The sequence below is a fragment of the Argiope bruennichi genome, chromosome 2 (genome assembly GCF_947563725.1).
Source record: "Argiope bruennichi chromosome 2, qqArgBrue1.1, whole genome shotgun sequence".
NCBI lineage: Eukaryota > Metazoa > Arthropoda > Arachnida > Araneae > Araneidae > Argiope > Argiope bruennichi.
In genome coordinates, this window is record NC_079152.1 from 100,694,635 (window position 1) to 100,712,550 (window position 17,916).

The 17,916-nt window shown below is 27.7% G+C and overlaps 1 protein-coding gene across 1 annotated transcript in view; it reads right to left on the minus strand.

Moving 5' to 3' along the window:
- LOC129959722 (retinal-binding protein-like) overlaps positions 1–16,754 on the minus strand; it is a 30,688-nt gene extending 13,934 nt beyond the window's left edge. The window contains exons 1-7 of the mRNA XM_056072613.1: positions 16,600–16,754; positions 14,661–14,765; positions 14,437–14,512; positions 10,382–10,425; positions 8,572–8,631; positions 3,557–3,650; positions 62–156 (exon numbers count right to left, since the gene is read on the minus strand). Of these exons, the coding sequence (XP_055928588.1) occupies positions 62–156; positions 3,557–3,650; positions 8,572–8,631; positions 10,382–10,425; positions 14,437–14,512; positions 14,661–14,717 (426 nt within the window). The 5' untranslated portion in view covers positions 14,718–14,765; positions 16,600–16,754. The remainder of the gene's footprint in view (positions 1–61; positions 157–3,556; positions 3,651–8,571; positions 8,632–10,381; positions 10,426–14,436; positions 14,513–14,660; positions 14,766–16,599) is intronic.
- Between the last annotated feature and the right edge of the window lie 1,162 nt (positions 16,755–17,916).

The window sequence follows — 17,916 nt, forward strand, 5'->3', positions numbered from 1 at the left end:
GTCATAAACATATGGAAAGATATTAATTTATTTTCACATAAGAAAGTTTCTTAAAACTCACCGATGTTCTTTTTTCTTTTAATAATCTCATGTCTTTTTCCAGTTCCTTGATAAGTGTTTTTTCCAAATCGGAATACTTTATTGACATATGAATGCCTGCAAAATGAGCAATTAAAAAGTTGTTATAGACATATGAAAGGCTATATATTATTCTTAAAACGATATCTCAGGATTCGTGAAATGGTATTGTAGCGATTGACTTTTATTTCACTTTGTACAATATGCATTGAGAACTACTTTCAGAAATATCTCCGAGATAATAGGAAGAGCCATTTTACCTTTTTTAAATTTCTTCATAACCTTTAACATTTTAAATGCTAACTATTAAAAATCATTGGATTTATTCGATGGACTGCTGTTATATTATTTTGCAGGATACAATTGCAGGAAAATTTATGGGCAGTTTTTATTTTCAGGTATACGTAGTATACAGAAAGTACAGTAATCGTCAAAAAAATAAAAAATAAATTCGAGATTTTGACGAATTTTCACATTTTAGACCTCCCTGAATTTGAAAAACACATTTTTGGAAAATGTCCATCTATCTGTCCGACTTTGACAAAGATAACTCAAAAACACTTTGAGGTAAGAGGTATTTACACCATATTTACGTATTTCTATCAAACTTTGAGTAACATCGGTTCAGAGAAATTTCAGCTGTCCGGTTGTTTCAATATAAGTTAACACGATAAATACAAAACGAAGAGAGTTATATAGATAAAATTCGACACGCAAATTTAATATGTATAATAGACACGTGTTAAAGTTTGAGGCCAAATCCAACAATGAGTTGACTGTTTATTGGTCTGTACGTTCAGAAACGTGTGCACGCAAAAATTCAAAAACGCAATGACTTAAATATATCAATTTGGGTATGGGATTTTGTGACTACAAGTGCAGTTTTGTGTCAAGTTTTTTTTAAATTGGTTGAGAAAAACATTCCTAAAACACAAATTCGATTTTTTTAATACTGTTGTTGCATATTCGGGAAGGATGATATGATAGATTCAGCAAAAATGCTAATTTTATGCCAAAGGTTAATATTTCTTAACTATTGTACGCCAATGCGAAGCAAGACATTCTCTGGGATAACACTTTTATGAAAGAATATGCGAGAAAGTTTTTGGGAGACCATTCTCGTTGGTTTGGATCATGGATCAGAAGCAACCCCTAGTTAGAAAGTTTTTAATACGTTGTCCATCTGCCCGGACTGCAGTTTTGGTATAAATGACGATACGATTTTCCATGCTTCTTTTACGATTTCTATATCACTGATGATTTCTGGGAGAGTAAATGCCACTGGTGCCAATTACTTTCGTTATGTCAGTAACTAAAATAACTATGACTGAATTTGTACAGGTGAAGATGCGTTGTAGAGAGGGTAGGAGTCCGAATTTATAGATAAGCTGCAGACTAGAGGAAATGGAAATGGTTATTATTGGTAGATTGAAATCTTTTTTCCTCACAACTCCCTTACTATTAAAGAATGAATGATAATTTAAATTACGCGAATCATCTCCTTATTATAAAGAACGATTTAAGTTTTAGATGTAGCAATTGCAATAATTCAACAGTTAGAAGGCGGGAAGATATTTTTAACTCCGGACTACTTTTTTAACCTAATTATGTAGCCTTTTTCTTGGAATTTTTTCAACAATTGTATTATTTCCCACACCTTTTCATCCTTATAAATTCAGTCCTTATGAAATTGGATGTGAAAATGACGGGGTCAGAGAGGGGTTAACTTAGCCATTATTTCTCTCTTTATTTTCAGACTTCGATTATTTTAATAACGTTTTATCTTGAAGTGTAATACTTAAAAATTGCATTATTCAGAAATAAACATTTCCTGTATATTACAGTTTTTAACATTAGATTGAAAACAAACAATTAAATATTTTTAGAAATATTGAGTACTTGAATCTAAATCTAAGAATGGAAAACAGTGTTGAAATATATAATTATTAAAATTAAGGAAAAAGATTTTCTAAGTCTTCATTATTTATTATGAACTGAGAATAATATTTTACTTATGGGTATTATATATGTGTGGACTAATCACACTTGATCTAATTTAAATAATGAAATTCATATGTCACGGAGTTAGGGTATCAGTGTCGTACAGTGAGCGTAGGTGGTCATTCTTCAATTGTTTGATTGCAGTGAACAGAGGAGAACCGACCAATAGTGAAAAAAGTACTGCATGTATATAACATGTAACTTCTTTTAACCATTATTCGAATCATTCATCTACAGAAGGAATAATATCCTGAGAAGAAGACTCGTCATCTGACCGTGGTTCAAAATTACGAGGTCCGTCCCAAAAATTGACCTAGTGTTGCTTTCCAATGGACGTTAATATAACTAAACTAAACCTGAGAAGAAGACTATATAAAAATTTATGTCCGCCTTGTAGAAAAATATGCTTTCAGTTTCGACAATTATTTACATTGAGTGGAATTTTATTGTTTATGCATATTAAATGATATTTGTATTTATTATTGCTAATATTTATTAAAATATAAAGGTTTCACAAAATTAAAGTAAGATTTGATTTTGCCACCATTTATGCAATAAAGTGTTGGAAACCCTATTCAATACCCATTTCACAGCTGATAGTTTAACTTTTGTAAAATTGGAGTATTACATGATATGGGATTACATTACATTTACATATTACATTTTATTGGATTATTTGAAGTCAAAGGTCTATTTCACCAAGGCCACATGCACGCCTACATCGGAGGAGGAAATTCAATTCTGTATCAACGAAATTCAGCTACATTTATGAAAAATGGTCGTGGAAAATTTTGACAAAAGAGAGCGTATGTACCAGCAAACTGTCGAGGCCATTTTCCCTATGAGTTATTCCGTACGTAACCTTTACTATTTAATAAAATATAAAATTTAAATAAAAAAGTGTTTTTTTATTTAATAGACCCAATTTCTTGCGTTAACACGTTGTTCTATCATGTATTATGCTCCATTTTTTAATAGGGTTGCCATCACTTTACTGCAGGAATGGTGGCAAATTCAAATCTTGCATTAATTTTGGAACACCCTTTAGAAAAAACAAGTCTAAACTGCAACTTCAACCGGTTCATACCGGTTCGTTGTTCGTTCTGAATGGGACCTTTTTATATAAGATTATAGTATATAATTATTTCGATTATCCCTCTTCAAATGATTTATGCATAGAGATGAACCTGTATATAAAATTAACCTAAAAACATTTTTTAATAATTTGTAACTAATTATGTAAGACATTTTAGCTGCTTGTATATATTTTAAATATTTTTTCTTTGAAATTATGGTAAATAACTGTATGAGAATCAATCAACTCTAAACTAGACAGACGGACAAAATATATTTTGCTGAAGAAGTCATTAGTGAAAACCACAGAAGACTTGGGTCTAACATTTACCAAATCCAAAGATATCCATAAGAAATAACAAAAACATATTGCAATTAATTTTAAGGAAAGGAAGGGTTTTACCTTTGACGTCAAGTTTCCCCAACGGAACGTAATGAATTATTGAACCGTTCTTATCACATCCCATTCTATGATTCCTTGTGTAAATCTTCACGATCTGAAAAATGAAGAGTTTCTGAGAATTTATTTGTTTATGAAATAGATATAAAATCTGCATTAGAGAAAGCTCGTGATGATTTTTAAATTTTCAATATTTACTTTGATGTGAAAAATTATTTTATTAACATAAACTTTCCTTGTTCAGTCTGTCACAAGACGAATCTATATCTGATTGATTACAGGATATAACCATATGTTGTAGAACAAAATAATATATGGTATATAATGAAATAAAGTCACACCAATTCATAATTGGAATAAAAATTTTCAATTATGGAAATCAAAAAACGCCATTCAAAGGAGAATTATTCACATACCAACATGAAAGGGATTTTAAAATATTTCTTCCACTTGATACACGGATAACTGAATGCGAGTATCTACAGTTGCTACTTAATCATAGAACAACAACTAATTCTAATCCGTTAGAGATAGGCATATATTGGAAGCAAGAAAAATCCTTTAAAAGATGTGGAATTTGTTTCATGATGTGAAGAATTTAATTTTATAATCTTCGATTCAATAAACTACAATTACCTTCTAATTTATTTACAGTTTCCTGGTCTTATGACTTGTAAAATATTTTAGAAATTTTAAAATTAAATAAAGTTTTATTCTTCTACAACTAAAACTGATCATGTTGGAAGCAGATAACTTTCTTTATTTTAAACCAATTAATGGCCGTTTTGAGTAAACATCTTCCATTAATTGGCAGATTTTCCTCTAGAGTGTCATTGAAATAAGATTGAGAACTGTATTTGAATATAGACTTCATAATCTTTTCAGGAGTATATTTGTAAACTCAAACATGAAAAATACATTTTTGTGTCATTTAAGCACTTAACTTATTGGAAAATATACATCTTTCTCCAAAGGTTTAGAAATTAGCTCTTGAGCCATGACTTTGTATTATTAGGGCCATAGTCTTCCATTCATAAATGATAAATGTCATAAAAAGACGTTATTTGTTTTGAAAAGTAAAGAATTGATGAAAAAGTTGAATGATTTGTTAAATAATTATGCTAAAGAAAGTCAAGAACATACAAAATAGTTAATCTTTAAAGATGCATAATTTACGTAAAACACTTAACACATTTCTTTATATTAATCGAATTAAAAAAAATTTAGATTAATCAGTTTCATGTAATGTCTCCGAAGCATAATTTGTAAGAACTGCTTAAGAGGTTTTCAAGAGACTTGAGATAGATCAAGGTGAGACAAGAGATAATCTGAGAGTTATATGTGTTAAATGTGGTTCTGTCTGAAGTTCACGATTTTCAGTTGAAACTTCAAATTAGATTTCCAGCATCTTGCGTGTTTAGTCAGACTGTCAACAGATGCATTCATAAAGACAGATGCATTCATAAAGCGTGCACACAGATAAAAATAAAAATAAACAACGTAATTCCACTGAAGGAATGATGCTGCTGTCTGGTTTGTTTTCCGAATGTTCGAATTGTCCGATGTTTTCCGATTGCCAACAACACACTTTATAATTCCACCAAATTTGTTGATAACACGTGCCTCCTGCGATTGGTTATTTAACATTGACATCAACAATAGGTAGTGGTCACATTAATATGATTGGAGATTGTGTATGTGCTGTTGCCGCTCTATTCCGAAACGAAAAAGTTTGCGTAGTCAATACTGTAATGTCCATAAATATGACATTCTGAGAGTATACGTTGTACTTGAAATATTTATAATTATGAATCTTAATTCGAGGAAAATATAAAGCTTAATCACAGTTCAAATGCTTAGTCAAAATGTTTTTGAGACCGAATTTCCTCCTGAACTTACAATTAGTGCAGTATCAATTTACCGTAACCAAAAAATTAAAAATAGAATTCAGGAAAGTATATCATTTGCAATCTAGCAACAAAGTTGTAATGTTTGTTAACTTTTTATACTGTGCTTAGACAATTCATGCGCACAAGTTTTAATTTTTTTCAATTGGTTTGCTGGTACTCAATAATTCAAAACCTTTCACGAGTTTTTTTTCACATAGTCATGAGGTAAAATCTTTTCATGTATATTTTTCATATATTTTTGATTGATCTTACAGAATTTATAGAATAACTTTATTTTTTCTGAAGTTAAGATGTTAAAAACTCGCGATTGAAAGCTTTTTTTAAATATATATATATTTGTATTTGAATATATATATATATATATTTGATATTTGAATTTCTAAAAACGATGTTCATATGTGAAAATTTATAAGTGCTAACATTGACTGATTATTAATCTCTACTACTAATAAAGAAAAATGTGTGTTGACGATCTACGAATCTGATCCTTAGAGTTTCAAAATTTTACGCATATATACTTTGAAAGATAGAAAAGTGCACCTTGGAGAGATTTTTTTAATAAGTTTTGATGAATTAAATTTAAGCTGAATCTGAGATATTTTTTTTGCGATAATTTCCAAAAATTGTATTTCACAAAAATAGTTTTTACAATGATCTAAAAAATTCTTTTCAATGATAACAATTTGATAGTTGTAGAAATTTTTCCTGTGTTTAGTAATTTTTCAAAAATACTTTTTAAGAAATTTGAACTATACATTATATTATTTATTTGAAACTCAAACCGATCTCATTATTTCATCAAATATTTAATTGCAGAATTTTCTGCCGTTATTGAAAACTAAGAAAGGAGGATTCTATATAATATAATGTAATTCACAAGACAAATTAAAAGTGAATTTGAATATCTTAAAAGTTAAAATGGAGATATACAGGACGATTGTATTTTTAATAGTGATGTGATATCATGGGATTAGTATCGACTAAGAAAGCTCATGCACACAATGAACAGAATAAAAAAAACCCCGTCAAAATATTATGGTTTAAGGGATTAACAATTTGACGGAATCATGTACATGGATTTATGTCAGAGATTTAATTTAAATTAAATACCTAGCCAATATTCCTAGCCATCCAGTTGGTTATCAAAGGCGACTATTGGAAATAAAAGTTTGAGAAGTGAATAGAATAGCAGTTGTATTTCTGCAGCAAACTAAAGGAAACCTTGAATTTAACGAATATGGAAACACTCTTGGATAAAATATTTTTGCAATTTCTGCAGTTTCTTATTCCACAACACATATAATATGCAAAATAACAGAATTTCGTATTTCAGACCGCTTGGCTGATTTATGAAGAAACTGTTGAATGGTAGTTTTATTGAAAATAAAAAAAATAATAAAAAGAATATTTATACTAAGTTTTCGGAAATACCACAAATCGGGTGAATAGAGAATGACTTTAAAATCTTATAACCTCATTCATTTTCATTCGGGAAATATAAGACAAGGATATGGTATGAAATGAAAAGGGAAGTGAAACGAAGATAATTGATTTCGAAATGTGGAATATTTTAAATAGTCGAATTTTGATAAAGGATTGACTGTTCGGGAAACATCGAAGCATAAAAGGAAATTTTTTCAGGGAAAACATGGAAAAAGAATTTAACATTAAATTAAGCTGAAATATAAAATTCGCATTTCATTTAATGTTGACCCAGTAGCCTTCATAATTATTATTATTGTGATCAAGGATAAATATTGCAACATGTTATTTCATTGTGATTCTTGCAACCATACTATTACATTGTATTTTATCTCCCCATGCTATTATACTGTAATTCATCTAACCATATAATTACATTGCAATTTGTCTTTCTACTATGAGGATATTTGCAGAGAGTTTATTACAAAAATTTAACCTTCCTTGTCTTTTGAGTTTTGAAAGAAAATAAAATTTTACATGAATAAAAAAGAAAGAAGAAGAAGAAATGACTTTAAACTCTCACAATGACTTTCAGAAATGACTTTAAACTTTGGAATACCAATTTTAATAAAGATATCATCATTTAATTTCGAACTGTATTTATATGAACTATTGAACCAATTAGAAATCGCTTAGTGGCGTTTATGTGATTTTGATTGGTTTCGATTGATAGCTTTCGTATTAGAATAAATTGTAATCGGGCAATTGTAGAGCGATAAAATATCATTATAACACATTTATTATTTGTTTTATTTTACAATCAGGAAATTTTATGATTTGAAAATACATATAATCTTAGTCAAACTTTACTTGTATGTTATTAAATGTTATTACCTCAAAATATGCAGGTCTTTTGTTTTGTATAAGTGTTAGGTACTATGTTTTTTTTTACAAAATTTTTTCAACTTTTTTCTTTAACAAACATGGGCCAATTATGTGAATAATATAAAAAAAAAACCCTAAGCCCTTAATTTTTTTAAAAAACAGATGTAGTCTTAATTTGATAGAAGTTCTCATTTAATTTAAGTGGATATTGATATCAGGAATATCATAATATTAAGACTTTAAATGAATTAATACTACTTTTTTTCTATTAGTTTTCTGATTTAGACTTTTTGTAGTGATTATATAAAAAATAATTAATGAATTACTATCACTGAAATTACTATCGTATAGCTAGTAGTTTTGGTTATTTATACAAAAAAAAGTTTCTATTTCCACAATTTAATTTGCTTTATATATAACAGTCTTATATAAAACAATTAGTGATGCGAAACTTTTTCTCTAAATGTCACTATGCAATGAGGAAAAACATAGATTTAACGAAATGAATTAAGAATTCTAAACCGATTAGAATACTCCAATTATTAACTTAATAAAGTTATATTAATTACTAAGTTATTGTGAAACATCCAGAACACAACAATGTGACAATAAGATGAAGATATTAAATGATTAAATAGTCGTCTAAAAATACACTTATTTTGAAGAAAGTTTTATTTTTGTCTTTAATTTACATTACATTATTATGTTCAATGTAATATACAAGCGATTAAAATTTTTTTAATAAATTATGAAATAAACACATGATTGTCCTATTAATTTGAATGAAATTATTATTCTTACCTCTGGTGGGTCAAAACTTCCAATAGCATCAACATTTAATTTTTTTCTCCATTTCAGTGCCTATTCAAATGCAAAACAGATAAAGGTATAATATAGGATATAGACATTGATTAGAATATGAATTTAGTGAGGAAATTTAAACATTAATGGTTCGAGAAAACAATAATTAAATTTATCTCTGTTTATGACAGAAACCAGAAAGAAGGCACCAGCGTTTGAAATAAAAATTTCATTTTCTTTGACATATTTAGAAAGCTCAAATTATTCGTGAAGCAGGAATAATCTCGCTGGCTAGTCCACCCCGCCTAATTAAGGCTAATTCGAATTAAATCTGATTGACCAGACCACCACGACAGCAAGCGAGAATTACGGTTGAGTCCTATGGGCCATCACCGGCCACGATACAACCCTTCCCGTGGGAAACATCATAGAGGAGGCAACTCATCTATAGGAGGTAGTCGACACCCATCATTTCTGTTCCCACCAGGATAGAGAATACCAACCATTATACCGGAAGCCTTTCATCCTCAATTCTGAGATACCCCTATGTGTGTGTGGGGGGGGGGGGGTCATGAAACATGAATAAAATGAAATATTCCAGAATGAAAACATTTTAATCGATTCAGGTATATATTCAATGATAATATATCACATTAATTGCTGTCTTAAAATTTACCAAGGTTGCATTTGTTTGTTTTCCTCCAAAGAAATTTCAGAATATATGAAGTTTTTTCACGAGTTTCACTCATTTTCATGCTACACCGATGATTCACTGAAGAGCACATTTTCTACGCTTTATATATTCGCTTACAAACTATATTTGATAGATGCCGCAGGAATTACAAGAGTTTTTTCCAAACATTTTCCGGATTGATAAAAGGCGAAGAAATACTTTGATTAGTCCTAATTTTTTTGATATTGTTATTCTTCTAGGAAAAAAAAATCAATGAAATAATTTGGTTTCAAAAATGTTTGTAAAATTTTATCGCTTCAGAAGAGGTTTTCTTAAATTATCAGAAATAATTAAAATTCGAAGAAATCGAGAGAACGAAATTATAAAAAAAATATCTTATAAAAAATCAATTTGCTTGATTGTATTTCGAATGCACTGAATTTCTTAGAATATTATTTTTAATTCATGAATTTAAATTCAAATTTCTGAGGATATGACAATTATAAATATAATACTGTAAGAACTTTAGATAATAAACGTTATTGGTGAAAATATTTATATATTTAAAGTTATATTACGGCGCTAATGTGATAAACAGATACTAAGTCAAAAAGCAATCTCTCATTTCAAAAAGTGCACAGTTTGATTTGGTATTTGAGTAAAAAATTAATTAGAAATAAAGTCCTTCATGTGTTTAATTTGAAAAAAACAAAACAATCATGATAAAAATTAAATAGTATTTATCATATTAAATATGTATTTTCCAAAATGTATAAGATATTTAATTCAGATCAAAATCTCCAATCCACATGTCTTGATAGTAAACAAAAATTTCAATATTGTAATCAGGAGGGATAGCTTTCTTCTGTTCAACTTTCCTTGATACACATGAAAGATTTTGAAATCATTTTGTACAAAAAAATCATATTCTTAATAAGGCAAAACTTTGTAGTTTGCAGAATGAAATATCTACATTGTTATGTATACATGCTTCAGAATGAAGGAATTTAATTGAAAATCAAATGTATTTAATACAGATAATAGAAATTAAATCAATCAATATTAATTAGAAAAATATTTGGCATGATAAAAAAACCATAGATGAGAATTATTAGAGTGAAAATTTACTAAAGTTACCTCAATTAGCACATTTTCAGCTTGGTCGACGTCAAAATTACTATCTAAAAAAAAGAGAAGAGAAGAAAAGAGCATTTAAGTATGATTAGTTATAGGCTGTATATTAGCTAGACCAGCTAATTCAGCACAATATTGCTTCTTTTTATTTTAATTCTTTTACGCATAAAGTAATGTTTACATTTCTTCAGGAATGTATTTTACTAACTTATATTGAAATTAAGCAGTCCGATTTTAGTTACCTTACACCTGCTCTGTTCAACAGTTCATGAGGGTTTTTTACTTTATTCATATTTGAAAATAGTGTGAGAATCAGGACTGTCTATATTATCTGTTGCACGTTGTCTTAAACTGATTATAATAATGAGAGAGAGTTGCCTTAAACGGTGCTATAACTTCATTTTCTCTTTTTTTTATAAGGGTTTGATAACACATTACCATCATTAAAGGTTGAAATCAATAAGTGTGATCATTAGTCGGATTGATAAATATTAAATTAATATCAATTACAATCATCCGACATACCATGTTTGTATAAAAAAATATGAAAATTAAGTTACCGTACCTCAAAAGGCGACATGCACTCACAAGGCGTATTGCATTTTTAATGACATTATGATGTCATAAGATTAGACTCCATTAGGAATAAACAGAAAGGTATAAAATTGTTAAAATAATACAACTTTAATGTCAATCACAGTTTGATGCCAAAAAATCTTTTAATTTGTATACACTAGATTTATTTGCAATTAAAGGCAATCAATATTAAATAAGTGAAAAAAGTTTGAATTTCATTTTAGAAATGAAAACTATTAATACAAATTTTGCATAAATATATTGAAAAATAAATTTAAAATATTCGGCAATTAAATTGGTATAAAAAAAGATAATTTTTTAAGTTTTAAAAAGATTCAAACATTCTTTTTGTTCTGTAATATTTTCGCCAATCATTCAAAAATAACAAAATCCAGGTTAATTTTTAATTAATTGAAAACATGAAAAATGTTGCTTTGATGTGCACATTCCCATCCTTCAAAATATATTTGTACTAAGTTTGAGCTGCGAACATCATGAATAAAGTCAAAGCTATTAAATACCGGCAGACAAACAAACACCAGCTGACATACAATTTAAATATCTGATAAACAACGGACCACCTGCATCTGGAAACTGATGAAAGAAAAAAATAAAAGTAAAAAGTATAATGTATTTCAAACGAAATAGTAAACTTGGTTAAATTTTTTTTTCTGGAATACTTTTTTTTCTTAAAATATCAAAGACATTAAGGCAGGGGCGTTCTACCGCTAAGTCATACATTGTTAAAGACAAAGTGTTAAAAAATTAAACGTGATTGATAAATTAAAATCTGGCTAACTAATAAGAACTGTTTTACATGCGGGAAGCTTGAGTGTCCTCTCTACAAACAAAGATTTATATTAATTGAGTTATTTTTTGTAAGAAAATTTTTATTATTTTTTTAATTAGAAAATATTTTAGTACATAATGTCATAAGAATGTTCACAGTGTCATTTAAACATATAAGGAGACCATACTCGCATATACGCTATGGACTTCTTCTTCTTGCGTACAGCCGACCACCCCGCCATCGGTTTTTGGACCTTGGATATAGGGAGGTCGTGATAATTTTATATAAATAGTTTGTATTTAATACGTAACTTTTTGTGTTATTTGTAAAAAAAAATATCATGAAAATGCTAGTCATATTATTTTAACTTCATAAGAAAGATTTTTACAAACAAAATACCATTACCAAAAGAAAACTGTGTAAGATATCTCGGGTATTGTAGAGGACAAAAAAATTTATTTTCAGAAAAAAAAAATTTTTTTTAGATGTAATTATAAATTTTCTTTCCTTTCGTAACACTTGAAAAGGGCAATGAAAGCCATGATAAATGCTGCTTATATTAACCCTTTTGGCACTAATAAGCATATGCACACCAGAGTTGATTTCATTCTCTATTGGGTAAATAAATCTTGGATTCTTTTACGATAATCCTTTTATATGAATTATCATAAAATAAGCCTTTTTTACATAGGATTTTAAATATTAATCATACAAATGTCGGGTTCAAATGGTTGAACAAAATTGTAGAATGACTAAAATTAGAAATTTTTTACCCGAAAATAAACCACGTTAATTCGAACAACATATATCGCAGCTGTTACATTAAAGTGACGCATTCCATATATTACTCACAGCAAAGTGTATTAAAGTTTAATATGGAATTAAAACCGCTTATAATTTAAATATTGTATTTAAAAATTTGAGAAAAGATTTGACTGTTCCATAAATACTTTGTATTAAAAAAATGTTTTGACAAATTTGAGTTGCAATATTTTGAAATTACAGCAATGATATTTAAAAAATGTTATTGCTAATTTTCAACAACTAATTTAATTCCCCATCCAAATAACTGTATGCTGCATATAATTTTTAAAACAAATTTTTATGATTTTTACATGTTTAAACTCGAGAAAAACTTTATAGGAAAAGAATATAAAGCGGACTTCTATGTAAACAGTGATTCTCCATTCAAAAATTACCTGTCCCTTTCGTTAGAAATTGATATTTCTATTTTTTTTTAAAAATTCTTAAATAGAATAACAAAGAATGGTTTCTCTTGAACTTTTTATGATTCCGTATAAAAAATTCACTTAGAATGTGCAATTCATAATGAATGCGCCTGTTTCTTTAGCCAGTCAACCATGCACTTAATGGTTAAATATAATTCGTCAAAAAATTTCCTTTTACTCAAACAATTTGTCGACAAGACTTTCTTTTGATTTCGCAATTTTGATGTTTCCGATGATAACTTTGGGAACAATTATCTGATAAGAAAGAGAGGAAGAAACCGTTTAAAATTAAAGGATTGATTGTGAAACAATAGATTTGCCGCATAGAAATATATTTGGGAATATATTAAGATACCATAGATATGCTTTTGATCTACAAAAAAAGTGAACCTAAATTTAGACAATGCATTGTTGCATTTCATTCATTGACGTATTATAAATTGGAATAATTAAATACTAATAAAAGGAACAAGTGAATGATCTTTACAAAGAATGAAGGAATAATATACTTGTTGGTGCTCTACTGACCTGACTGATTGACATAAACACAAATTAGCACGCAAATGTGCTTTAAGGGTGATAATGTACACCTCTCAGTGATTTTTATTATGAAATTTTGATTAGAATTCTAAATTAAACTAGTTGTAATCTCTTTAGTCAATTATCTACAAAAGAATTGTTTGGTCATTTTAAAACTCAATTTTTTTAAATCATACCAATTAAATTACTATGCATTTTTTCCTGAATTTTAGTGATTTCTGATTACATTTTTAATGGAATTTTCAATGTTAATTTTTCCTTTTGCAATGAAATTGGAATAATTTTCATTGCTTCATCGGCTGTTTCATATTAAATTTCAAATTTTTTCTTTATTATGCAAAATTTAGGAATTTAAATCCTATTTACATTTATTAATATTTTTTGTAATGTCATATTGAAATCTTCTCTCCTCCTTTCACTTTATGAAATTTTGAACTAAATCTATGAGAAAATCTTTAAAAGGTTAAATAATATTTTCGATATACTAACATATATACTTGTTATTCGTTACTTTTTTATTAATATATCTCAGTACAGCTAATGCTGTAAAAACGATATCATACAATATTATATAAATTGCGCCAAACTATTTAAATTTTGGGACCAACTATAGATTTTATATAAAAACGTGAAAGTGCCACATTAGGCTATATGTAATTGAATGTTAAATAAAACGGTTAGTTACGTTACAGGAAATGTTAACTCTATTAGAAATGTTTATAAACAAAACAAAACGGAGGGGATAAGTAACAGAGCTTGAATGTCTCTTAAAATTTAAAAATCAAAAGTGTTTTATTGAGAGAAGTGAATTTCAAATTATGTGTAGCAGTTAAATTACTAGTCTCAGATATCCAGATAGTTGCCGAAAAAGGCTAGATTATAATATGGTAAAAAATGATTCATGAAGTGAAAATGATTCTTACCTTTCAGAAACATATATATATGATACGTATCATCGTGCAGTTGTTTGATCATGTCAGCAGATAGTCTCTCTTTCAGCTGAAAGAAGTTTAATTAATTGATTAAATGAAACTTTGAAGATATTGTTTAGAAATTTAAAAAGAAAATCCATATAAAATTTTTATACTGATTATATAATATCAATTAAATTTTCAGCTTTCACAGCTGAATATATAAATGAGATTACTTGATCAAGAGCTTCTTTCTCGGTTGCTGCTAGATCTGATTCCCATGATTCAGTCATCTTGCTCCTTTGAATAGTAACTATTAGTAGCGAATAGTAACTCTCTTCCTATAAAAAATTTTCATATGAAAATATGAGAAACTATTTTATTTTGCTACAGACAAAAGAAAATTTAAGTACAATTATTCTCGCAACCATTTGAAAAATATTAATTTTAGAATTTTATCAGAAAAATTCTAAATAAAACAAAATAAAAACAGCGAGAATTTATCACCTTATAATTTTATATATGAATATATTTGGTGACTTTTATATTTCCTTATTACATAATAAAGAAATTAAGTATCCATTTTTATTATTCTTTGGCTCGATTAGAACCAGAAATACAGATTTGTAGTTTTAATAATGTGACCACATTTGGTGGTATTATCTTCAAAACTATAGTATATTATATGATCGACTACAAAATACAAAAACGGACCCTATATTATATATACAGTATATGTGGTCTTGTATGTATATATAAATATATGGTGGCGTGCTAAAATTCTATGAATACTGCGAAATATTCATAAGGTTCTTTAACTTACAAATTCATCATTAGTTTTTAACACTGTGAAGATAAATTATTATTTAACATCAATAAATTAGATAATCTACCTTTTCTATTTGAATTTATACCAAGTAATCTTTCAGTAAGATTACGAAAAAAATCTTTTTATGATATTTATATAAATCTTTTTATGATAAAATTTAACTAAGCACTTTGATAATTGCATAAATTAATTAAAGCAGCTGAAAAAGACAGTGTTCATTTCACACTGAATGCTCATAGATGACTTATTTCTGTCTTGATACCTATATTTAAATACACATATATATTTAGAATGTGTTTGTTTAAAATTTTAAAATGTGTAGTTTTAAAGCCGGGAAATAAAACGATCCCAAAATGAAGATAAATTAAAAAATATAATTTATGTTTTTTATAAGCCAATTAAGCAAAACTGGCTCAGTTATGATGTACTAAAATAGAATTTTTAAAATATTATTTATAGTACAATTGTTGATAAACATTTTTCGCATCTGATATGTAATCTAAGGTGATTATGATTAAATTTTCTTTTCATTGAAAAATTATATTTGATGCATTTTACCATTGTAATGCACGTCATAAGCATTTTTCATGAGTGCATATTTTATATTTATGTAATTAAAAAACAATAATATTGCAAACGACTTATACTCATTTGTAAAATTTATTAATGAACTGGTCAGCTGACAATTTGAGAAAGCACAATTTTATGTTTAACTCTTTGTAACTTTTATGACTCTTTGAAAAATTCTTAAAAAAACTTTTGAAGTAAGGTAAATGAAAAAATTTCTTACATATATTTGAATTAACTTTTTCTCAAAAATAAATTATTTATATTATTTCCAATTCAGAATGTCTAGTTTATAAAAATAAATTAATAATAAGATAAATTATATAATTCAATCAAGATTAATAAGTCATTTCTTTGGAAAACAATACAAATTCCAAACAATGTCATTGAATGGATTAATTTCTAATAATTGAAAAATATGAATTTCGTAAAAAAGATTTCTTGTAGGAATATTTAGAAATAATTTCTCCTAAAAGCATATGATTACGGTCAATACTTCTTCGTTTAACATTTTATATGTTATCATTTTGTCAATTTAGAATTTATACTAGTCAGCAAAATATAAAGTTATGCTCCAACATTTATAAATATAGTTTTATTTTCACAACAAATAGTTACGATCAACAAATTCATTTAAATTATGTATTTTTTTAATAACATGAGAACAATGATAAAATGATAGAGCATATGTTCTTGTAAAAAAAAATTACTTGCCAAATCTAAAAAATATCATAGTTTTTAATTTTAAAATTTAATTATATAAGGCTGAAATAACTTACGCTGCTTTAAACAAGTTGGAACTCTTGAGAGAAAAGTGGTGCACTATTGTGTTCAAGTTAAGGTGCAGAAACAAAATGCTTAAATTGTGTCTGTTTCATTGGGTAATAATAGCAGAAGATCACTTATCAATAGAAAGTGTGAAGAGAATTTAAGACAATGGAGAAATGTTAGACCTTGAGGAGACAATACAATTTTCCTTTATTTAATATGGTATGCTTTCATTTTTTCAAAAGTTTTCATCTTGAATATCTTAAATTATCATTACTTTCCGTGAATATTAATTCTCTTTTTCATATGCATACTCTGTTTTTTTTTTTTTAAGTTATTGCGATATACATGTTTTAGAAGATCTGCATACTAACGATAGAAAACCCCAATTTTTAATGATTATCATTTCTTTTGAATATCCTCTCTAAAATAATGTTAAGGAAATATTTATTTTCTTGTTGAGAATTTATCTGATCAAAATCTGTTGAAAAAACCACGAATTGCAACAATTATTTTATTATCTGATTGACTGGTTTGTGTTGAAAGTAATTTCAAACTTGCATTTTGTGTTACAAAATAGTTGGATTAGTATAAAGATATCTGAAGTGTTCAGATTTTTATATAAATACTATTTGAAGTTGCAGTTTATACCTGCCTTTCTAAAGGGTGTCCCAAAATTAATGCAAGATTTGAATTTGCCACCATTCGTGCTGTAAAGTGTTGACAACCATATTAAAAAAACCATTTGACAGCTGATAGGTTAGGGTTAGTAAAAATGGAGGGTTACACGATAAAACAACGTGTTACCGCAAGATTTGATTTAAATTTTTAAAAAATGCTGTTTTTTTAAGTTATATTTTTATGGAATCGTAAAGTACACAGGATAGAGTTATGCATGGAATGGCATATAGGGCAAATGGCCTCCACGGCTTTGCTGGCACATACTCTTTTGTCGAAATTTTCCATGACCATTTGGTTTAAATGTGACTGAATTTAGTTGATACATTGTTGAATTTCCTCCTTCAATGCAAGTGTGTTTATGGACTTGTTGGCATTGACTTCAAATAACCTCATAAAAAGAAATCCAATGGTGTTAAATCACACGATCGATGGGGCCATTTCTCGAATTTTCGAACTATGGCGACCAGACTTTCATTATTTTTGAATTATGGTTCAACAATAAAAACATGTTGTTCCATCGCGTAACGCTTCATTTTTACTAACCCTAAATTGTCAACTGTGAAATAGTTTTTTAATAGGCTTGCCACCACTTTACTGCACGAATAGTGGCAAATTCAAATCTTGCGTTAATTTTGGGACAACTTTAA